Source organism: Pteropus vampyrus, unplaced genomic scaffold (assembly GCF_000151845.1).
Source record: "Pteropus vampyrus isolate Shadow unplaced genomic scaffold, Pvam_2.0 Scaffold17, whole genome shotgun sequence".
In the NCBI taxonomy this organism is placed as follows: domain Eukaryota; kingdom Metazoa; phylum Chordata; class Mammalia; order Chiroptera; family Pteropodidae; genus Pteropus; species Pteropus vampyrus.
The window spans coordinates 9,444,769-9,470,580 of NW_011888798.1; the positions used below are offsets into that span (position 1 = coordinate 9,444,769).

The 25,812-nt window shown below is 32.4% G+C and overlaps 1 protein-coding gene across 19 annotated transcripts in view; it reads right to left on the bottom strand.

The window, feature by feature from the left end:
* R3HDM1 (R3H domain containing 1) overlaps positions 1 to 25,812 on the bottom strand; it is a 171,153-nt gene that overhangs the window by 59,446 nt on the left and 85,895 nt on the right. For 5 of the 19 annotated variants that reach the window (XM_023527496.1, XM_011354482.2, XM_023527498.1 and 2 more), the window contains 10 exons: positions 23,974 to 24,082; positions 23,789 to 23,884; positions 21,766 to 21,803; positions 21,634 to 21,684; positions 21,300 to 21,526; positions 18,963 to 19,217; positions 16,617 to 16,765; positions 13,313 to 13,414; positions 10,745 to 11,050; positions 4,338 to 4,461 (listed from right to left, as the gene is read on the bottom strand). In XM_023527496.1, the coding sequence (XP_023383264.1) occupies positions 4,338 to 4,461; positions 10,745 to 11,050; positions 13,313 to 13,414; positions 16,617 to 16,765; positions 18,963 to 19,217; positions 21,300 to 21,526; positions 21,634 to 21,684; positions 21,766 to 21,803; positions 23,789 to 23,884; positions 23,974 to 24,082 (1,457 nt within the window). The remainder of the gene's footprint in view (positions 1 to 4,337; positions 4,462 to 10,744; positions 11,051 to 13,312; positions 13,415 to 16,616; positions 16,766 to 18,962; positions 19,218 to 21,299; positions 21,527 to 21,633; positions 21,685 to 21,765; positions 21,804 to 23,788; positions 23,885 to 23,973; positions 24,083 to 25,812) is intronic. The other 14 variants (XM_023527497.1, XM_023527500.1, XM_011354486.2 and 11 more) reach the window with 8 other exon arrangements.

Below are 25,812 nucleotides of genomic sequence, written 5' to 3' on the forward strand. Positions count from 1 at the left end.
TTCTTTGAATTTATCAACTAGTTGCAAAACTAAAATGATATCTAGTTTTACAGAGTCATTTTGCTCCCTACATGCATATAATATCACAGTTTGGAGAAAAAAAAAAAAAACTGAATTATATCCTTGGGCAGAGCCCAAGTAGCTGCAAATACTTTCAGGTATCTTATTTGATGGCATGCTTTTATGCATAATAATATTCCTAAAAAGTTAAGTAGCAATAGTTATGTAGCAAATACAAAAAAAAAAAGATGTATTTGACTTTTGCTAATGAGTTTGGCATACTTAAGACATCAAAATTTTAGGAAAAGCTCCAACCAAAATCAATCTGCCATCCAAATCTGTTTCGAAAAAGAAGTTAATGCAAGAGCTTTCATAAATTTTTAAAAGGTAATTTACATTAAGCCAAGGTTGTCATTTAAATTTAATCTCTATTGCTGAGTATGATGCATGATTAAAAGCCATTACAATTAATGGAAAATATAAGCAAATGTTAATACCTTAATACAGCATTAAAAAAGAAAAAAAGAAAAAAAAAAAAAGCAGTGGAAACCTGAGTAAAAAGAAGCCAGGAAGCAGCTGAAAAAGAGACCGGTTCACTGTGAGAAATGTAAACCTCTCAGACAGTGCTACGGCCCCGAATCCAACAGCTCAAGAACAAGGCCAATTATTGCAAAATATTAAACATATATGGTGAAGGTGCAAACTTTTCAAAAGAGTCATAAGAATGAATGAAAGCAGCTACACAGAAAACAGCCAGGGCTTTGAAAACCTAAAATCTTTGCTATGACTACTACCTGCAGGAAAGGTTTCTTTATAGTATACCAAGCTCCTTACACGTAGTATACTTTATAGCATTCAAGCTGTAAGTTTTATGATAAAGGGTTAAGATAACAAATCCTTATTACTGCAACTGGTAAGTAACCAGATCTTCTGAAATTGTTGTTTATATGACTCCAGTTCTTGACAGTAAGTAACTAAACTATGGTAAACCAATTCTCCAATATTCTATCTTTCTGAACTAGAAATGACTCATATAAGAGAGACACATAAAATCAAGGAATTTTAGGGTACACAGAGGCTTCGACAGACAATACAGTAAAATTCTCTTACTTTGAAAGTTAGTACACTGAAACACAGCTTTAAATGATACACTTAACACTAGTAAAAACAAATAAAGGTTCTCAGGATTTGACTTCTATTTTTTCTTTCACGTTATACAATACATTATCTGAAAAGCCTTATGTAGCCAGAATTTCTTTTGTGGATAGGGGTTGACTCAACCTTGTTTTAAATTAAATGTTTTTAGTTTCATATTTAAATAAAAGATTTGTATATTCATTCCTTCTAGTAATGTTAGTACTGATTTCAATTCAGTTCCCACAAGAGACTCAAGGTTTACTGTTAAAGAAAACCAATAACTATTGTGGTCCTCTGACATACGCATAGATGAAAGACCAAAGAATTTTATCCTTGAGATATTTCCCCAACTTCCTCATTGCTCCCAGAAGGGAAAATAAAAGAAAATCCTATATTTTATTGTTCATACCCTCCCTGGTCTTAGAATACTTGATTCGATGGGTTTGTTAACTGAGGGCAAAATTTATTTAAATTCATATACAAATATTTAAAAAATTCTTTGTGCTTTAGTGAAGAAAAATTATTCCAAATCTATCAATGCTTTATTTGGTTGAATAATTAGTTTCACCTTTTTACATAATAGAAAATAATATGCTTGACTAAATGTTGTTTGACAAGACAAAAATATAAGATGTGAAAATTTCTACTTTTAATCAGATTGAGAGAGTAGAATGTAGGGAAATAGAAGGAAAAAAGAAGAAAAATCAAGAAAGTATGATGTTATATATATATATATAGAGTATATATATATATATATATATTATATATATATATATATATATATATATATATATACATACACATACACACATATACAAATATAAATTACGGAGTCAAATATTGCTATTCATCTGTGAAAAAAATCAGAAATAAAAACTGCCTTGTCCATCTCTCAGTGTATTTTACTTTTCTATTAGGGTACATATAAATATAAATACACACTTTTCTGTAAGCTTTGACATGAAAAAATAACCATCATCTAACTACAAAAAAGTCTTTAAGTTGTAACTTTTTAAAAATTTGAAACCCTACAAATTATATAAAGTGGTTCAATATAATTACCAACACAATACTCGGCATTGGCACTACCAAACTTTTCTTTAAAGGGAAATTTCTATTGTACTTATTAGTATAAAAAATTATGTCCCTTTTATTCTTCAAACAAAATGAAATTTAATTAACCTAAGCTGTAAGAGGATACTGTATAAAATAACTAGAAAGACCAACTCTAGTTATTCAGATGTTCTCTTTCTGTGCCTGCATTATCCAGATACAATCTAACTTACTGCTTCCTTCTCACCATAACTAGCATTAGAAAAAACTCCCAAATTAAAATATGACTGATGATAAACACATGCTGTCACACAGATATTTTGGCTGTCAATTAGAATTGTCATTTTCAGCTGTTTTCCATTAAGTGGGAATATTTTTTGCAAAGATGCATTTGTATAAGCATATTGGTCCAACCTGTGATTAAAAGTTTTAATTTTGTAGGCAATTTGACAAAAATTTAGCCATTAAAAACAACAAAACTAATAAGCCCACATAAATACAGAACAAAGGATCTTTGCTTGCCCATTAATAGTGTATTGATGAACTATATTAATTAGTCACACACAAGGTATCTGAATGGGGAACATGAGATAATTTTTTTTTATTATCATGACATTACCTATAATCCATATTATAATTTTGGAAGAAAAAAATTAAAACAAAAACAGTATGAAAAATCAGTAACACGCCCAGAAAAACTCAGAAAATAATTGCTTAAAGAATAAAACAACAATGTATTAAAGCTAATGAGCAGTGTCACAACCAATATTTCTATGTATAAAGAACAACTTTTGATGCCCTTCAAAATTATGGTATTATACTAGTTTATATTACAAGTGGACTGTATAATTAAACATCAAGAAAACTTGAAATTAAAGAGTCATATTTGAGACAGAGGACAAATTCTGAGTCAGCTAAAATGATTAATGTTTGTACTTAACATCCTTTGGAAGAACATCTGTCACACATAAAATACAGGGCCAGCAGCACACAAAAGGAAGAACTTAAATACTAAGTCCAAGACAACTCCTAGGAGCAACAGATTGAGGATCTAGAAGTCCCTTGCAGGGATGATAAGTAAGAATCATATGCTGTAAAGGAAGTTGGAAAGCCACTACGATCAATGAAGACTACACAGATGAGGAGAAGCAAGAACAATTCTCATTAGACTGCTCAGTGCAGATGTCTTCCTCCTAAAATTGCAGCACTCCTTAAGAGTTCCACATGATATAAAGAGCAAGAAACTGCCTAAGTAGAGGTGAAGGGTTATGCGGCCTTGGTAAGTCCCACTGACATAGTCTGAGAGCCTCCAATGGTGACAAGCAGCTAAAAAGCCTCCAAAGAAACCAATAAAAATTCTACTTTAACACCTAAAGTTATGAAAGGCTGAAAAAATACCTTATTAAACATCTGGGGCAGAACTACACATCTAGGTAGGAAGAAGAGAGAGAAATGAGTTCAGTAAAATTAGTAAGATAGTTTTATAACTGTGATCAACTGTTTTCATTGAATGCTTAAAGAAAATTTGAAAAGAGCAGAAGGAAAATCTTTTGAGTTTTAATATATTTTATGCCTAGTATTAGACTGCATTTGGTTTAAAAACACCTTTCACTATACAAGTAGCAAACTGAAAAACAAAACAAAAAATATGCGTAAGAACATTCCTTTTAAAGGCATTCCTACTGAAGTTAAGATATAAAAAAAATTTCACTAGGCTAGAGTTCTCAAGCAAAGTTAGGTGGTTTTGGTTAGCTGTTCAGGAGACATCTTAACCTGCCTTGCCTCTCTTCTGTTGTAACCATGGGTAGACTACCAGGGAGCAAAGAAGGCTTCAACTAAATGGCAGTGAGCACCAGGAAGCTGCTCACCAAACAGCTTGGCTTGGTACCATATTCTCATCATGGCTCCCAACCCTTTAGTATATAAACCTGACAGTGTGGTATTTTCTGGCAAGTGCTAAGATTTGCCCACTCTTTTAATCTCACTGGTTTGCATATTTATCTATATGCACATATCTGAGACTCTCGATAGACTAAGTGTAGCAGTATCTTCATACAATCAGTATCTTAATACAATACTGAAATAAAGCGGGATGAAAAAAACAATACTCACAGCTAAGAATTAATGATCTCAGAAATACTACTCACCTGTCTGCTGTGCAGGCTGTGGCAGTGGTTGGTTTAGATGTGAATTATAATGGACAGAAGGGACTGGGCGATACTGAGGTTGACTGGGGTGATAGTGGCCTGGAGCACAATAACAGGCTGGCATCTAGGATAAATATTGAGGGAAAAAATAAATTTTCTTGTAATAAAAATTTTTTTCTGTGAGGAACATCAGAGTATAAAGAGTAACAATTCTTTCCAACACCAATCACTTGAAAACTGATTTTCTTAGCTTTAAATTTAACTGAAAATTGTTTAAAAAATTTCAAACATACAGTACACATAACAAAAGACGCCTAACAATATGCCTACCAATTAGATTTAGTAGGTTTTTTTTTGGCCTTATTTGTTTCAGATTTTCCTCTATCTTATAAAACCAAACAGTACTGAAATAACTAAATGCTCACTCCAACATTGCTTTGCTCTACATCCCACAGAAAACCCATTATCCTATAGTTGGAATACATCATTACTATAAATGTTTTAAAACTAGTACCCATACACCTATATATATATGTATATATATACACACACATATACACACACATATATACATCTGTTATCCATACATAAAATTATTGAAGATTTAAAAAATTTACATTTATGGTACCCTACTATAATTTTATGAAACTTATTTTTCAATTAACATTGTTTTGAGACTATTTTGGTTGAAACATGTACCGCTAGCTCATTCAATTCAACTGATGAACAGCTATCACTGTATATATGTCAGTTTAACCATTAATGCACAGTTGCACTGGTTCCATTCCTTAATTTTTCTATTAAAATGCCAATACAAAATTTATTTGTCAATTATACCTTAATAAAGGTGGAAAAAAAATGCCAATAAGACTAGCTTGATTTGTTGTTCCTTCCAGAGCTACTAATACCAGGTTTGAATTTCTTTTAATCTGATCCAGGTTGGGGTAAAGTATAAATAACCCTGTCATGTAGAAGTATGTGGTGAGTTAAGTTTACTAGGTTAGTGGGCTCTTTCAGGCCCTATTCTTCTGATTATGTCACTTCTAAAAGAAGAGAGGTCTATGGAGATCTTAAGAGTGCCCATTTCATCTGGAAACCAGCCAAGCACAGAATTTCTAGATCAGTTATAAGCCAAGAATCTCCTAAATTTACTGTAATATTCTTCTGTCTTTGAAACTTTAGACACACTACATATATGATTCCTTAATTTTTTCTGGAGATATCAACAATCAACAAATGTATCCTGATTTCAGATCTTATCCGTTATTAACACTCTTCAGTATGTGTGTATGTGTATAAATAATATTTTATCTTAAATAAACAAAAGACATCACTGTTTAAGGCAAAAATTGTAATACTATTTTTGGTTATAATGTATATATGTAATATATACAGCACAAACAATGGAGAGAGAGTAAATAGAATTATACTGCTAAAATGACTAGTATATTTTACTTGTAGTTTCATATGAACATGAAATAGGTTGTGACAAGCTAAAGATACATATCATACTTCGTAAAGAAACTACACAAACAAGATTCAAAGGGCTATAGATAAAAAACAATAGAAGAAATAAAATGACACACAGAAGAGCTCAGATAATACAAAAGGCAGGAAAATAAGCAGATAGAAATAAAATACAGATAGGACAAATGGAAAACAAACAGCAATGTGACATACTTACATCCAACCATATCAACAGCCATATTAAAGATAAAAGAACTAGACACTCTAATCAGAATGGATAAAACAGCAAAAATAAATTATATACCATATGTAAAAGACATACTTTAAATATAAAGGTTGCAAACAATTTTGAAAAGAAAAAAAAGAATGAAGTTGGAGGACTCACACTTCCTGATTTTAAAACTCAGTACAAAGACATAGTAATAAAACAGTGTAGCACTGCTGTAAGATAAAATTACAGAATTGTGTAAAAGTGAGAGACCAGAAATAAACTTTTGCATGACTGGTTAACTGATATTTAACAAGGGTACTAAGACTATTCAGTGGGAAAAAAATAGGGTCTTCAACAAATGATGCTAGAACAAATAGATATATACATGCAAAAGAATGAAATTAAACCCTTACCTAATACCCATATAAAAATTACTCAAAATTGTTAAATGACCTAAATATAGGAGCTAAAATCATAACACTCTTAGAAGAAAACAGGGATTAATCTTCATGACCGTGGATTTGGCAATGGATTCTTAGATATGACACCAAAACCATGAGCAACAAAATGAAAAAGTGGATCTAGTGGACTTCATCAAAGTTAAAAAAACTTTTGTGCATTAAATACATTATCAAGAAAGTAAAAGGACACAATCTACAGAATGAATATATCAGCAAATCACAGAAACATAAGGTTTCAATATCAGAAATACATAAAGGACTCTTAAAACTGAACAAAAAGACAAACAATCTGTCTGGAAAAAAAGGCACCAGGAAAACAGCTGGCAGTTCCTCAAAAAGTTAAACATATAATTACCATATGATCCAGCAATTGTACTCCTAGGTATATACCCAAAGAAATGAAAACAGAGTCTCAATTAAATACATGTGCCTACATGTTCATAACACCACTACTCATAATAGGCAAAAGGTGGAAACATTCCAAATCTACTATCAATGGTTGAAAAGATGAACAAATTGTGGTGTACACACACACACACACATACACACACACACACACACACACACACACACACAGAGGCATATTATTCAGCTATAAAAGAAATGTACTGATAACATGCTACAATGTGGATTAACCCTGAAACATTACATTAAGTCAAAGAAGCCAGATGAGGAATCTAACATATTGCATGATTTTGTTAATATGAAGAATTCAGAATAGGTAAATCAATAGAAACAGAATGCAGATGAGTGGTTGCCAAGGGCTGAGGGGGGTAGGGCGGGGAGCATTGGTAGCAACTGCTTAATGGGTTCTGAGTTTTCTTCTGGGGTGATGAAAGTATTTTGGAATTACAGAGAGGTGGCGGTTGCAAAACACTGTGAATGTACTAAATGTCACTGAATTATTCACTTTAAAATGCTTAATTTTATGTTGTGTGAACTTTATTTTAATAAAAAAAACCCTAAAAAACAAAAAACAAAACACTAAAATTATAGAATACCAATTCTTTTCAAGCACACATGGATCATACTCCAAGAGACTATATGCTGGAACATAAATAAACGAAGACAAGAGATTCCAAAACAATGAAATCTGAGAGTAGATTCTATGACTATATGAAATTAAAATAGAAATTAACAGGTATCAAGAAAGCCCTCAAATATCTGGAAATTATACAACACACTTCCAAATAAATTATGGGTTAAAAAGTCACTTGCAAAAAAGAGAAAATGTTTTGAACTAAATGATAACAAAACACAACATATTTGAATTTGGGGATTGCAGCTAAATGGTGCTTAGATAGAAATTTATACCATTAAAAAACTTATACTGAAAAAATAAATAATCTAAAATCAATGATCTATGCTTCTACCTTAAGAAACCAGAAACAAAGGACAATGTTATACCCAAAACAAGTAGAAGGAAATGATAAAATAGTTTAAATAGTAAGTGAATAATAAAATTAATAAAACCTTCAGCTGTTTTTTTAAGATCAATAGAATTGATAAATCTCTAGTTCAATTAGTAAAGGAAAAGAGAGAAGACTGAAATTACCAATACCAGAGAAGATAGAGGAGATACCGCTATTAACCCTAAAGATTCTGAATGTATGAAAAAGGGATACTATGAGTAACTTTATGCCAATACATTCGACAAGAGAGATGAAACTGATACAAACTACCAACTTTGATCCAAAAAGAATAAGAAATTGGAATAGTTCTATATCTACTAAGAAATTGCATTTGTAATTTTAAAATCTTCCCTGAAAAAAATCCCAAGTCCAAATGGATTCATTAGTGAAGTCTAGCAAACATTTAAGAAGCAATAACGTCAATCTTATATAAATTCTTTTAGAAAATAAAAGGAACAATGTTCAACTTGTTTTGAGGCCAGTGCTACCGTTACTACAACCTGAAAACGACATTACAAGCAAACTGTAGACCAATATCCTTCATGAAAATCCTTAAGAAAATATTAGCAAATTGAATCTAGCAATATATAAAAAAGATACTATATCATGACTAAGTGGGATATGTTCCAGAAATAAAAGGTTTTAGCATTTAGAAGTCAGTCAACATAATTCACTGTGTTAATAAAGGAGGGAACAGTCACCTCGACAGATGCAGAAAAAACATTTCACAAGATTTAATATCCATTTAGTATTCACGATACTCTCAGTAAACTAGGAATAGAAGAAAATTTCCTCAACCTGTTAGAGGGCATGTACAAAAAAACCCACACATAATATTACAGTAAGTGATTAAAGACTGAATTCTTTCCCCTAAGATTAGAAACAAGGAAAGAATATGTACTTTTAAAAACTTATCTTTACGTTAATAAATGAATTCTGTGGGATAAGATATTTGCCAATGATACATCTGATAAGGGGTTAGTATCCAAACTATATAAAGAACTCATACAATTTCACAACTTAACTCCCCCACTCCCCAAAACAAACGATCCCATTAAAAAACGGGCAGAGGACCTGAATAAACATTTCTCCAAAGAGGACAAACAGATGGTCAACAGATATATAAAAAGATGTTCAACATCACAAATTATCAGAAACATACAAATTAAAACCACAATGAACTATCACCTCAAACTTGTCAGAATGGCTATCATTAATAAATCAATGAACAAGTGTTGGTGAGGATGTGGAGAAAAGGGAACCATTGTGCACTGTTGGTGGGATTACAAATTGGTACAGATACTATGGAAACAGTATGGAGGTTCCTCAAAAAATCAAAAATAGAAGTAGCTTATGACCCAGCAATCCCATTTCTGAGTATTTATCCGAAGAACTACAAAACACTAATTCAAAAAGATATATGTATTTCTATGTTCACTGAATCATATTTACAACAGCCAAGATACGGAAGCAACCAAAATGCCCATCAATAGATGATTAGATAAAGAGAATGGTACATTTATACAATGGAATATTACTTAGCCATAAAAACAGTGAAATCTTACCATTTGCAACAATGTAGGTGGACCTAGAGGGTATTATGCTAAGTGAAATAAGTCAGAGAAAGACAAATATCATAAATGATTTCACTTATATGTGGAATCTAAAAAACAAAACAAAACAGAAACAAACTCATAGATACAGAGAACAAACTGATAGGTGCCAGATGAAAGGGAGGTTGGGAGAGTTGGGCAAAAAAGGTGAAGGGATTAAAAAGTACAAACTGGCAGTTACAAAACAGTCACAGGGATGTAAAGTACAGCACAGGGAATATAGCTAATAATATTGTAATAACAAGATAGATGAAACTGATACAAACTACCAACTTTGATCCAAAAAGCATAAGAAATTGGAATAGTTCTATATCTATTAAGTATGGTGTATGGTGCTAGGTGGGTAATAGGCTTATCGGGGAATCACTTTGTAAGTTATATGTCTAACCACAATGCTGTACACTTGAAACTAATATAATATTAAATGTCAACTGTCACTGGGAAAAAAAATGAATTCTAGGTATTTTACTTCCCCTTGTTGTGTTGAGTATATTTAACACTGGAGCCCTTAGCTATGCAATAAGGCAATAAAAAAAAATAGAATGCATATAGATGGAAAGAATAATATATACTGAAATGGTCTATTTAGGCAATCCTAAGTAGTCTATCAAAAAAGTACTAGAATAACTGAATTTTTAGAAAGTCCACAGAATACAAGATAAATAAAAATCAACTTTGTTTCTATATGTCAGCAATTAATAAATAGAAAATGATGTTTAAAAATAATCTCCATTAGAGTACTTAAAAACATTAAATACTTTGGTTATATATAATATAATATATGTAATACTTGTCTAATGAAAACCGCAAAACACTGTTGAGAAAAATTAAGGAAGATCTAAGTAAATGGAGAGAGATAACATGTTCCTGCACCGGAAAATTCAATAGTGATAAAATGTTAATTCTCTCCAAACTGATCTATTTCTTCTCGAAATACATCATTTTATTTTTATTGTACATTCACTTTATTGTTTCTCTTAAGTTAATTAAAACAAACAAACAAAACCCTCTCAGAGTCAGAAGGAAACTCAAAGATCACATAGTTTAACTATCCAACTTAAGTGTCTACTTGTCATGTGGTTATCTTGCATGAACTTCAAAATGGCAAAAGAAAATGATGACAAGCTTTATTTATACTATCTCACAAATTCTTCCCATGTGAAATTAAAAATAAGCTCTCTAACATTAACCGATCTTAAATGAGAGGCTTCGATAGGGGAAAAAAGATGAAAAAGTGATGTACCTGTGGTGAGGGCTGCTGAATGTATCCCTGCTGCTGGAGCACAGACTGGCTGACATGATGACCAGAAGCAGAGTAGCCAGCAGTAGGGACTGGCTGCCCAGGTGGCAGGGGAGGGGGAGGGGGCGGGGGAGGAGGAGGGGGTGGTGGTGGCGGTGGTGGAGGAGCTGCTGTCATGATATAACCAGACTGCTGTGGGGACTGAAGAACAACAGTGGACTGGAACATGGTAGCATGAGGGTCAGAACCATCTGCAGATGGCTGGCGGGCAAGACTCATGTGGCTAAACTGAGATCCAAGGGTGTCCTGCTAAGAAAAGAAAAAGTCAAATCAGTAAGCCTTCCAAACACAGACCAAACTTATCTCTTATGTTAATTAAAATGAAACAAATATGAAGAAAATTACTTCATATATTTTAAGATGAGTTGCAGTAGTATATACTATGGAAATCATATCTACGATGGAAATGATTTAATAAAAGAATAGCTTCAAAAAAATTAGAACTCTAAGGCAGGAAGGTAGGAAAATTACAATATTGTCATTACAAATTACTTATAAAATACATGTGATGGAAATGTATAGCATGCAGAAAAGAATACAGTATAACAACATCTCACAATAATAAATGAAAAAACACTTATATAAATGAAGATTAAAGGCACATTAGGATGTGGAAGTAAAACTGAACATTTATATTGTATGATTAACATTTTCTAAAAGGACTTCAAATACCAGGTAACTAGCAAGGCACAGGACTAATTACTTCTCACTTTAAATCATCGCCCCTCTTCCTAGAAGGCAAGATACATCTTTGTATCTCCTATCATACCTAACAAATATACTAGCAGAAATTAAATAAAATTAAAATCCGCCCACCCTGGTCTTTTTTTTAATTTCTCAAAAATAATTTGGCCACGAAGTCTATTCTTCCCTAGTGTTTTTCAGTCTGTTCTTTAAGTCAGATGTTAGACAAATGTAATCTAAATGACAGTTTCCTAATGCTTTTGCTACTTGGTGAGCAGGCAATGGTGCCCAGCCAATATTGGGCTATGATTTAGATGTCATCTGACAAATGTTTCCCAGACTCAACAACAGCATAAAGACCAGTTCTGACTAGTCTAGTCAATATCACTGAAATGAAAATCACAGGGTTAAATGGCATTCCCCTGCTGCAAAGGAGCCACAGATTGGCAACAATATATACCACATTTTGCTAAGAGGAAAACTGGGAAAAAAGTTACTTAAAAAATTGTGGCCTTATTGAGTTGTCAGATCTAACTTGACATGTCTTCAATTTCAAGTGTGCTGGTTTTTGCAAAATAAATTAAGGCTATACAGAAAGGACTAAAAAAGGGGAACCTGATTTAATGATTAAAAATATATGGTTTTACTCCTCCCAAATGGCTGCTCTGACATATTCTAGCGCTATTCTCCTAACTCAATGAACAGTTTCAAAATATACCTAAATATGCCTACTAGCTGTAATTACAAAATAATATGGCCAAATATTTTCAAAAGAGATGCCATAACTACGTACTACCATTAGAGTCATCTTGGCAAAAGCTATTTTCTTATTCCAGTGATCTGTTTTTCAAAACATTTTTGAGGCTTTTATGCTATTCTTTTTCATGTCAACCTTCTCAATGCTGACAAAATTTCATTTTTTTCAGACTGGAAGTGAGTTTTGAAAATCATTCAGAGCCAAGGCTGGTAAAGAACGTTGCCTTCAGCTCAAAACAAAAAGACCCTTAATAAAACAAAACGTTTCTAAAAAGTGTTGAGTGACTTTAAGAGATAGCTTGTAATTTAACAGGGAAAGCAATTTGAAAATGTGATGGCTATGTACTTTGAGAAATCACAGCATCACCGGGAAAAGTACGTAGGCTATTAGGGAGACTCATGTTAAGGGAAAGAAACTATTTCATGTTAGGCACTATGCAGGAGGTACTTTAACTTTATATCGCTGTCTCATATGCTTAGTGACTATAGAAGGTCACAGAGCACACATGGCAGTGGTGCAGCTAAGCTCTTATGAAGAAGTATAACTTGGGACATGCTTTGGATTAAAGGAGGTATCATTACTTTCTAGTCACAAATTAAGTAGCTGAAGATCTTCCTTGAAAATATACTTAGGAGGAGGTCTTATGTAGTTGTAAGCTTCAGTTCACCCTGATAACTGGTACTAAGTCAACTGGACCTACGGCACTGGGGAAAGAATAGAAAGCTTAAACCCAGATGAAAGCTGCCACTCCAGGATTGCAGAGAGCTACACTGACCTCAATGAAAAAATTAGTTAAAAGATGTTAGGACTAGAATAATCAACCTGAAGATTATTTCATCATGAAAAGGAAGGAAAAAATTAGGGTTTCATACAATCACTGTAATAAGCTAGTATAATAAATATTTTATGAAAGAGAATTTATTTCTAATACAGGTTAGAAATATTTTTTCAGTATATATTCTTGACTTAAAAAAAATCAAAAAAGATCATATCACATTAATCACATTCACAAGCCTTTATCACACATCCACCCACAGAAACAATGCAGGAGGTGAATAGAGATATAGTACCACGGAGTATTGCTGGGTGGGTGAGACTGGCAGGAGCGGGGATGGGTAAGGGGCTGTAGAGTACTGAACAGGCTGTGAAGAGGACTGCAGAGGACGAACAGGCTAAGGAATAACAGGTTGGCAAACAATGTTAATGTCAGAATAAAATGTTAGAAGAACTGCATAAAATGGAAAGTTACATTTTTGGCAATAGCTTAAACTACATTTATAATCTTAAACACAACAACATAGGAAACAACAAAAACAAAACTCAATGAAAATTTCTGAGAATATATCTATGCTTAAATTTAATACATAATTAGAATTTTTTTCATAAAAAGATTAGATTCACTGAAACAAGTAATTTAGATGGTTCAAATCCTATTATCTAACCGAGACCCCTGGTTTAAGTTGGCAAAAGCAAAACCAATTAAATTATCCTTACTTTCTGGTTTGATGAAGGGGCAGCTCTATTTAGTTATATAACACTAAATAATAAAAGAAACACTTCACTTATTATCAGACAGCAATAACTTACATAGCATCTTTGCCAACTGCTCTATTTGATAATGAACGATGAGATATTAAATTTTGGTACCAAAATGCATAACTTTTAGCAATTTTTAAAGAAAAATGTACTGTGGGTACCATAAAGAATAAGAGCCTAAAGAAGAACACAAACTTACATAGAGGTGCGCATGCGTGCACCTGCAGACCTCCCAACAAATCGATCTCTTTTATGTATGAAAGATAAACATTTTCTTTTCCATCTAAAATTTTTTATTAAGAGAGTATATATTAGGAGCTGCAAAACTAGTTACTTAAATTTTTTTTTCTAATGGAATAATCCTGCATTTCAGGAAAATAAAGGTTTTATGTTTTCCTGGGGGCACTGAAAAAAATAGGTGTTCTGAACATGAAAAATGTTTTAATTATTTCTAAATCTTATAAAATATAGCTGACTGTCTATAGGTTGACATTGGCATATGATTTAGTTTCCTAATCTTATATTTATACAGTTTATTACAAAAGGGGTAATATACATTTGGCTTAAAGACTATTATAATCCATTTTATTGATGGCAATCAGGCTAAGGTAAGGTAAGTGGTCTGTGGAGAGCCATGTTAGCAAGCATTGGAGGAATCCAGGTAATTTTATCTAATAAAAACTCTTAGTTTTGATATATATGTATACATGAATCTCCCTCTGGACAGTATTTCCAGAGAGAATACTTTAAAATTTCAAAATAAACTAACTGATTAAGATTGCCCAGAGAATAATCTAAATAAGGAAAATTCTTATGACAACTAAGACATATGACAATGAGTTGCATTTATACCACAAGATCAACACAACAGTTTCTAAAATTATGAAAGGCTTAGTTTAGAATCCCACAAAAAAAATCTAGAATTAAAGCAAAAGTACTTAAAAAGTAAAATCTGAAAGATCTGTAGAGTAGCCACTGGTTTTTCACTAACCTCTCAACTCAGTAAGCTTCCTAATGGATGACAGCACATATCATACTTACTGAGGCTTTAGAACTTCCAAGTATAGGCTATTCGATGTGTTATTAAGTCAGACAACCATTAAGATGTAATTTTCTTCTAGACAACTTGACCTACTATGTGTCATATGAAACAAAAGCTTTAGCCTGCTGGGGCATAAAATAAAGACTACTATGAGTACCAAGAGTATGAATTAATGTCTCTGACAGGGTGTCAAGTGATAATGAGAAAAATGTGGGCTAGAAGACTGGCTGATCAAAGTGAAATTCTGACACCACTTAGAAAAGAAAAAGCCTCAGCACTTCCTTTTCCTACATTAATTGCAACTGGCTGCAAAACAACACCCACTTAAAGTGATTGGTTTTAAGAAATGTAGCCCATCTGCATGCTTTGGAAATCACAGCATTATTTTGTTTGGTTGTTTGAAATTTCATGGATGGATTATCTCAGTGTGCAAAAGATAGTTACTGAGTATCATTTGTTCATCAATTCTCTATTTTTGTAGCTGCTGATGAATTACTAGAAACGCCTGAAGCAATGGCAGGAAAATCAGTCGTGGAGTTTCATGCATATCCCAAGATTTCAAATTATAGTCCATTAAGGCATTTTTTCCTAAGCTTCCTACACTTTCATTTAGGATTATCTCATAACCAAATCAAAGTTATTTCTAAGAGATTATAATGTGAAATATATAACCACAGATAAATCCTTAAAATTTTTGAAGCTGCCAGACTAACATTATTTTCACTGAATGAAATGAAATGAAATCAGTCCTGTAAAGCTCCTAGTGAAATAGACAGTGCTGCAGAAGCCACCACATGATAGCAAAATGAAAGAAAAACACTTCAGGACCAAGTTGAATGAAGCCAAGGCACAGAAGAACAGGGAAGGAGTTTTATGTAGCCTAACAGGTACCTGAGTGTATGTAACCAAATGCGGTTGGGAAGTGGATATGAGAGCCTTTGGAAATAGCATTTGATAACTTTATTAAACTGCTCATGTATTCTTTACCCCTGCAATACCAATGATATAACCTGAGCAAATATTTCAAAAATGAAATTTCTCCAGTTCAAGTTTGTCACCATACTTCTTTCACAAGAATTTACTTTGCATGTTTTCACCAGTGTATTATTCAGATGGTCTTACAGGAAAAAAGAAGTGTAACTAACTGTACAAACTGTCTTTGATGTGTTACACAACCTTCAAAAGACAGACTGAAATAAAAGTTCACACTGGTATAATCATGTTCTTCAAGAATGAATAGCACATCTACAGGGAAAAAGCTTGAATGTGAAAATGCATGTGTAAACTCTAAGTGTTTAAACAAATTCAAGATATTGTTAAAAGTGCTTTTGGGAATTTTAACTCGGGATGTTTTTGCCTCCTATCTCTCACAGGGTAGGTGGGATGGAGAGTACCCTGTAGAACTTGAGCAACTCAACTCAGTTTCTTCAAACTGCTTAATCTGTTGAATCTTAAAAAAAACTCACTTTGCTCACTGGGATAACCAACAACCTTAGTTTTGTTTTTATTCTGGAATCTTGTGCATTTCTTGCTGTTTTGAAATAGGATAAAATACCACACAGGCTCATGAGATACAAAATTCCCTCCTTTTCGAAAATATTCTGCATTTATTAGCTGAAAAGCCCTTGAAGTTAACCTCTCTTCCTACCAGCAGTGTGTGGAACATCACTGGTGGAGAATATTAAAACTCTAAAAGATACTTAAGTGGGCTATCTCAATTACAATTAGTGAATTTAGTCCCAAATATACAAAGGCAGGTGAACTTATTAGTATTACATAATCGTGGGTATGTGCACCTGTGAGAAAATGTGATTAGCTGCTTGCTGAGGTGGTGGGGGTGGCAGAGGTGGCTGTGGAGGTCCAGGCACTTGGGTTCTAACTGATTGTTGAGTCATAGGGGGGTTATACACAACTGGACTCCCATCTGGGTTTATGAAGGGCTGACCTGAAAAATTAAAAAAGGAGAAAAAAAATCATTTACAATAGAATTTGAATGTAGGTCATTCTAATAATTTACAATACATGTCTAAATCCTCATTCACAATTTTGAAGCCTCAAGTTTCTGAAAGCTAAAAGATTTTCTTAGCTTGGGAAGCATAGTCTGACCTTATATGAGGGTATTGATTGTTTTTATTTTTCCCACTTGAAGAACATTCAGAAATTCTGCTGCAATGTTTTACTATGAGGGTGCTAAATCTACTAAAGTTATTTTATAATACATAGTATTTTCTGAAAACTTCTGAATTCTGAAATACATCCTGCTCAAGAGTTCAGTTACAGGATTATGGTGCTTTAGTACTATAATACATTTCCGTTTTAAGAAAAAAAATGCTTGACTTGGGGATACTGGAAAATTATTAATTAGCCTCTATTAGGTGGTGAAAAATAGCTAATTTATAGGCCACACTGCATATATTTAACTAATAAAATTAAAACTGAATGAAAATTAAAATGGTTAACAGCTTCAAATTTCAAATTGTGGGCTTGATGGCAGTGTCCTTATTTTATAGCTTCTAACTTATTAAAAGCTGTAAATGATTTTCAAATGCTAAATCATTTTCTAAAGTAATCTTTTTAATTCCAGTGAGGTTTATTCACAGGTAAGAGAGAAAACTTTAATATTTATTTTGAGGCTTATTTTTATTGCTTACTAATTATTGGGGGGCTATTTTAAGTACTGAGTAGAATAAATTTTACTCTAGACAACTTTTTATTATAATAAAAATAATAGTTTTATTGTGGTAAAATAACCAACAAATAGAGATCAAAAGAAAAGAAATCCCCCATAATCTTATAGTTAACAATTCGGATACCTTCTTCTAGATTTTTTTTTCAATGCACATATAAACAGATTCAAAAAGCAAAGAGGTCACTTTTAAACTTATTTAAAATTAAGAATACAATTCAATTTCAGGTTGATTAGTTTCTCATTCTATCATTCTCTACTCAATTAAATCTTTCATGTTATCAAAAACATATTAATGTGTTTTGAATGAAAAATAATAGGAAATAGTGAAATATTAAATCTTATATCCTGCCTAGGAAATCAGTAAGTTTAGTAATATAATAAACCCAAAGGATATGAAGATAGCTGTTATTAAGTAAAAACTGAATTTCTGATGTCAGTTATTTATGCTAATTAAATTCTTATAATAGAGACAAATGTTTGAATACTTTATCTCAAAAAAAGAAATGCAAATAAAATCTGAAGGCAGTGAGTTCCAAGCCATGGTTTTCTCTACAACAAACAAAACGAACATTCAGAGACTGTAACACTTGCACCTGTATCCATCTTGCCCAACTATTATGAGGCTGATTTGACTATATCAACGAAGTCAGTGAATTTTTAAGGAAGGTTATCAGATGATTTAAAGTTGTTTACGTTACCTTACCAAATGATTGGGTTATGTTATTTTGAATGGAGACCAACACTTCTTGTGATGTTTAAAAGATCATATTTTCTCTATATGTCATTTTTGCCAAATGTACATAATGTATTATGATTTCATCTCTTTAGGACTGCTTCCTTAACTATAAATGGGGATTTAGCCTACCTTACAGTGTTGTTATGAAAATTATAATGTATTTAAAGCACCTAATACAGTATATAACACATAGTAACTGCTCAATATATGCAAATTATCTAATTGCAAAGAATATGTGTCAATATTAATTCAAAATGACTATCTATTTTCTTTTATTAATAAGATGTCCTTTAGCTTTTCCTCTGTAGAAAATAATTTCCATATTCAGAAGGACAATTACTTATAGGTTCTTTCCAGAGCTGTTAGATTTTTCCTTCTTTATGAAATAAATACTATGCTCCCCAGAATAAAGTTTTTATCAAATAAAGTTCTTTCAAAGGTGGTTGTCTAATTTCTGGGGAAAAAAAATTGTTTTTAAGTAGTTAGGCCATTATTTGGCATAAAAGATGAAGTCGCAAAGAGAAAAATACTTTCTGATGTCTTTTAACACTTGCTAGCATGAGTGTTTTATTAAAGTTCTAGAGAAAATATTAGTTATGCATGAAAAATAAAGAGCTGATAACACGTATACAGATAAAACATTGAATACATATTCTTGAATTTTCAAACAACTCCTGATATCTCAACTAAAATAAACACCTTTTTTGGGATACCAACCTGTTTGTGGGTTGATCAGAATACTGCCAGGTGGTATGCCTGCCGCTTCCAAGGGAAGCAAAAAGAAGCTAGTACTAGGAGATGCGGCTTGCCCATTTAGGCCACCATCAAAGGAAAGAGAACTATGAGTGCTGACAGTTGGATAGACGACAGGTGCGCCATGAGAAGACTGGCTGAGAGCTGTACCTGGAAGAGGCTGCTGGATGTGAGAAAGAGAGCCCGTAGATGACCCTACACTACCAGAAGACTCAGAACCTAGGGGAGGAGTAATGAAAAATATGGATTTTTTAAACCTCATATAAAAACGCAGGTTTTAAACACATAACAATAAAATTCACATTGCATACCATGCAGTTACCACATAAAAGCATCAGCTATTTTTGATCTATTGTACAATTTTGCTTTCCCTCCCCATAATGAACAGGTTTAATACAGCAAACTGATCACATAAGTTGTCAGAGAAGTCATAGCTAAAGCATGCAACTTAAGCACATTTATAATAACACCAGCCACAGACAGTCACAAAAAGTACATTATCCACATTCCCAAAAGGACAAAGTTATATAAATTTTACCTTTTAGATTAACACCTAGGAATATACAGATTATAATTTTTCCCCAGGAAAAAGACTTTAGCACAGCCAAATGCCCCAAACCTCTTAAATCAGAAACCCCTTATCTATAAGAACACAGAAAGATTAAGAGTAGTATAGGAAATGACAAAAATGATAAATTCTCTATCAAGAGAAACAACTGTCAAGTTTCACTGCAGAATTTCATTTTCAGCTCATAATCATAGCATCTTCCTATAATGTAGTCACCTTTCAATTTTTTATCATATCAAGGGACAAAGATAGCATGAAAAATATCCAAGTACTTATATGAGCAACAGCTTCAAATTTCTCATTGCCCTTAATAAATTAATTTGATAATTTTAACTGCTCTTATGCCTACAATTGATTTCATTTTCTATTAATATAGTCTGAAAATGTCATGAACTTTCAGTATAATGGCTAAAGGTGAATAATGAGAAAATGAAAGAAAAATTTTGATAATGTAAACAGTTAATTATATTTAAAAAAACAGCACTGACTCTGGGAGAATTAATCTTTAAAGAAATAAACAAATAGGATATGCTTAACAGATTTCCTCTGAAGAATAACTTCTAAGTTGTGCCAAAATGACTACTGACAAGAATTATAATGTCATTTTTCCTACTGAGTTAGATAATATTTATTTTTATCTCTGAAGATAATACAGATAACGAAGAGTATATGTTCTTAAATGTTCTAATTTGGCAGTGTGTCTAAATGACTTTCTCATGATACATCAGCAGCTTTTTTCTGTTCTAATGACTAATTGACAATTTAAAAAATAAATGCATATTTGGTACATATACATATTGTATTCATAAAATGTACCTGTCTTTAGTAATATTCTATCATATACATTAGGACATTTTTAATATCCACAAAGTTAAAAAAGTGACAATTCACAAGCCTTAATATTTAAAGCATTGAGTATAATCAAGGATTAAAAAATACTCTGTCACCTTCAAATATACATCTCTCCCTTCAATTGCTATCTGTACAACACCAAATGTCTAGGTTAATCCAAACAGGCTAAACAGAGGGAGCCATTTCTGCTGACTTTCCTGCTTCTTTGGGATAAAAATAAGGATCTACAAAGACCCTAAAAGAAACGTGAGCTTCTTTAATATTGAAGCCAGTTGGTGAAAATGAAAAGGGGAAAATGTTATAAGCCTAAATGTTACATACTGTAAATGCAAAGAAGCTAAGAGAATGAGGATGTTATTGCAATTTCCACTCATTCATAACAATTACGACATACTATTTTTCTTTAGTTTTTAAATTACTCAAATATTCTCAGCAATTTTATGCATTTTGAATGGCAAATGAAGAACTTTATCATGAAAAATATAATTATAATTGACAGTATAAGCTGAAAATGCAATCACTGTTAAATAATCCTAGGTGAGAAGCCATGCCTTCCAACCATAAATAAGCAGTGAAGAATTTCCAACCACCTCTGGGCACTCAAACAAGAGATGACACTTCATTGAACCAACAGCCTGATTAAGTTAATGTCAAACTAAAGAATTCTTATTTTAATTGATGTTCGTAAATCTCTCTTGCACAGAGAATGAATCGTAATGTCAATAAACATACTACCGCTTAAGTACTTTGGAGGTGCTCCATGCTCTGCTGGTAGGAATTTTATATTTTAGGGTAATTACAAAAGCCATATGATAAATAAAGAGCTAAGACGTTAGGGAAACTAATGTTTTGACTGTACAGTTCTAGATAGATATTTATACCTGTTTTTGAAAGCCTGCCTATGCTTTTGCTGCTTCCAGAACTATCACCTCTTGTCAAGACTGAAATTCCACTGAAGCTGCTGGCTTTGGTTACAGCAGGCTTGAAGTTTCGGAGAGAGCTGTCGGAATCTGTGCTGCTCCAGGGTCGTGGTTCAGAATACTTCAGCTCATTCTCAGTGCTGCTTTGATGGCTATTTGTTGATCTCCCTGAAGCATCTTTATTAACTCTGTAATTTAGAAATAAATCTTTGAAAAGCTAATAGAGATAAAAATGAAAAGAATAAAGAAAAATGCTTTAAGTTTTCAATACTGCATGGAAACATGCTTCCAATACCTAAATATCTGGCGCCTCTGCTGGGTACTACTAGCATCCTCATCTTGGATTCTGTTGGCATTTTAATAACATTTTAATTTTTATTAGGATCAGTTAGACAGTTACTAAAAGAAATGTTAAAAATCCCCTCACCTTTTGTCAATAATATAATTCTCTTGGGAACACAGGGACTGAAAGAAAGATATAAAATGTTAAGCTTTTGTGAAACACATAATGCTATCTGTTAACCAATGATGACAACAAAAATCATGTGTAATATTATTTAAAAAGTATCCCTCCAAAAAATAAATCCGACGTGGTGACAAAAGTACACAAATAAATGATAATGGAGGTTTTTTTTTTGTGGCTTGGAGATACTATGCTTACTTTTAACAGATATATGTCTTGAAGCCATTCATTTTTGTGGTACAAATTAATTTAAAATTAAAATATTCTCTTGCAAACAAGTGGACCCACTTTTATTACTATACATTCAAGATATATACCAGTCTATAGATTCCGTCTCATTCATTCGATAAATATTTTGATCATCTGTGCTTTGGCTGTGAATGTAGCAGTGAACTAGCAGCTATGCCTCAACACAGCTTATGCCAACTCCTCTAATGCTCAGGCAATCATCAATTTTGCCTTTTTTATGACAACAGTCTTCTAACTAGTTTTCCAGCCACCAAGGTCACCAAACTATGGCCAGCCATCTGTTTTTGCAAGTAAAGTTTTATTGGAACATAGTCATGCTCATTCATTTATTTATTATCTGTGGCTGCTTTCACATGAAAAAGGCAGCTCTGAGGTGTTGCAAAAAAGACTGTATTGCTCGAAGTCTAAAATAATTATCATTTGGCCCTTTTCAGAAAAAGTTTGCTGAGATATGCTTTAGCTAAAAGCAAACCTACCTTAATTGGCTTTTTGAGTCAAACTTTCCTTATTTCTTGTGTCATTTAGGCTATAATCTAGCTACTATGAATCTTTCAATTACTCATATGTCGAGTTCCCCTTTATCTCTGGGCTTCTGTAAATACTGACTCTCTACTTGGAACACTTCACTCCTTTAGGTCTTCTCTTGGACGCTAAGAGAAGCTATTGTCTCATTCCACAATTCTGGAATGAGATCTGTGGTGCTTCTCTGCTGTGTCCCTATTTTACCTTCAGGTCTCTACACAACTCACAAGTGATATCATCATCTGGCTACTCATCAAGGATAGAGACCTCATCTACCTTATAAACTAGAGAGAGAAATAAATCTAGTTTAGGCTCTGAGCTCAGAAAACTTGGGTTGAAATCCCTACTCTGTCATTTTCTAGCTGTGTATGGTCTTGGGCTATTTTACTTAGCCTACTGGAGCTTAGATTCGTTATCTATAAAATAAAAACAATGACAAAATCTACCATATAATCACTGTTTGGGGGATAAATTATTATAACTGTCCATGGATAAGTTCTCCAATGCCCAGCATAACACCTATTATAGGTGCTCAAAAGACATGTATGAATGAATATTTTAGATTCTTAACTGATAGTCTAGATTTTAATTTTTTTTTTTTAACACAGGAAATTTCTATCTCTGACAGTATTAACACAAACATATATTCAGATATCCTTGAATAATAACCTAGTACTATACAAAACAGGTGCTTAACAAATATTGATAAAAACAAACTGATTCTATTCTCAAATATATGCATAAAATAATTAGCCACTTAAAAGTTCTCTTTCATATAATCACTTATAAGTGGAAAACAAAGGTTAATCTAAAAAAATTAGCTTTATTTTAAAAAAAGGAACAAGTTATTTATCAAGAGAAGCCCACTAACAAGTTGGATTTAGAGTATACATGACTTTGTAGATAGTGACCAATGTTCTAAATATCTCAAGTCTGTGAGAAATCTGGAAGAAAAAAATATTATAAAAACTATATACTCATTCCAATATACTGCTGTAGTCTCTAACTTTCAAAAAGTTTATTTAACTGCGGCAATATAGTATTTTATATACTATTAAATTATTACATGAGCAAGACATCTCAAATTTCTAAAAGGTGACTTTATATGTAACAAACGTGGTTTAAAAAATGTGATCAATAGATTAAGGAGGAGTAAGTCCCTCTAATGCAATTAGTGTATATTCTAACATGAAGAGCTAAAATTAATAATACATACATCTTGGGAAAATATACGGTCTCTAGCTCTCTGGTACTCTTCTTCTCTTTCTTCTATAGATTTGCTTCTTCTGTCATCTTTCAAACGTATTCTCATCTAAATAAAAGAGAACAATTAATTCTTGGGAAAATGACCTGCTGGTTTAAGTCCTGCACGTTTAAAAATTTCCAATTGTGCTATGTTACCTGGTTATCATCTTTGTCAAAGCTAGAGTTATCTCTCTTGAGGATATATCGTTTCTGAAAGTCTTCACCTTTATCATCCTTAATATGTTCATTAAATTTCTGATCAGGTCTAAAAAAAAAAAACCAAGGGAACAAAAACGATAATATACAATATTTATAAAAAAGTTAAATATAACACTTTATGAAAAATAATAAGTTACTATTCACTAGTGCCATTAATAGATATTTATGTTATCTCATTTACTCCTCACAATAATCTTATAACAAATATTAACTATTCCTTGTTATGTGTAAAAGGCCATATGAAATACAGTGTGGGCTCTGGAATCTGACATCTTGGGTTCAAATATTCAGTTTTACCAATTTAGTTGCTTTATGACTTGTACAAGTTACTTAACTTTTATATTCCTTAGTTTCTTCATTTGTAAATGGAAATTATAGTATATCTATGTCATAGTGTTGTTCCGAAGATGAATTAATAAACAGCACTTAAAACAGTAAACAGCGGAAGTTTGTTATTATAAAAATTACTGAGAAAACAGGTTCAAATGGTTTAAGCAACTGTCTAAGGTCAAAGGGTGAGTACACGACTGAGACATAAGTTGGAGCCCTTGTATGTAAGACTTAAAGCCTATATGTCCTCTGCTTTGCCTCCTCTACATCTATGAAAAAATTCTGGGGCAAATAAAAAAGTACAGCACAGCATCACATGTTACACTCCTATAATACCTGGGTTTGGTGTAATATAATTGAGAGTATTCAAATGTTTTGTGGTTGAATGAGCTACAACTTAAGAGACTACTTCAAAATGCAACCAAGTTACTAAGAATTCTTAATTACAGCAGGGTACATCTTTGTTTTATGCTAACTGAAAACAGTTACAAAAGAGAAGTTTTTTTTTAAGAGTTTAACATTGTAACCTAAAGTAATGATTATAAAATCTTAATATATTTTATGGATGATTGGTCTTTCCTCTATGGAAATGTTGTGAGCTCTACTGAGATCCAGAAGACAGTCATATGTTTGTGGCTTTTGAAAAATTATAATTCTGTAAAATTTTACTTTCTCAAATATATTCTCAGCTTCAACAAATTAATTCACTCAATACTCTTGTGACTTAATATCCTCTCATGAAATTGGAATTACTTTTATGAAATATACAAAAATATATCTGGAGGTTATAAAGTCTAACTGAATCCCCAAGTAGTATCTTACACATAGTTTAAAAATATATTATATAGTCACGTAATATATTATGAATATCATAAGTAAATTTCTACACCAAATAAACCTCAATAATGACACTTTCTGCATACCGACGAGACATTTCAATATATACAGTACTCAAGTAACACTTCCAAATATTTGTTTTAACTTAGTAATTTTTTTAATGAAGTACTGTATCTACTTCCTGTCAAATGATGCACAAGAAGATTTATAAATGAGTTATCTAAGCTGAAGAAATCTCTTTTAAAACATACTTAGATAAGTGAAACAGAGAGATCTCCACATAAAAATAAAGAGTAAAAACAGTTTCATGACCAAACCGATGAGAAAAAGATTGCTTTTTTTAGGAGTCTGAAAGATATCTATTTAGTTCTGATGATGGCAGTATGTTATTTTTGTCACATTTTTGCTCTGATTACTTATATCGACTATTTTTGTAGCTATTCAAAGTCACACTTTCTTATTCGAGTTTTTACTTGGGTGAGAGACTGTTATTCCAAACTGAACTTTAAGGTTTAACCAAGGGCCTGGCAACTTTTCTAAGAGCAGCTGGATTCCCACATCAAATAGCATTGGCAGGCATTTCAGCTAACCTTAAGACTGTCTTACCTC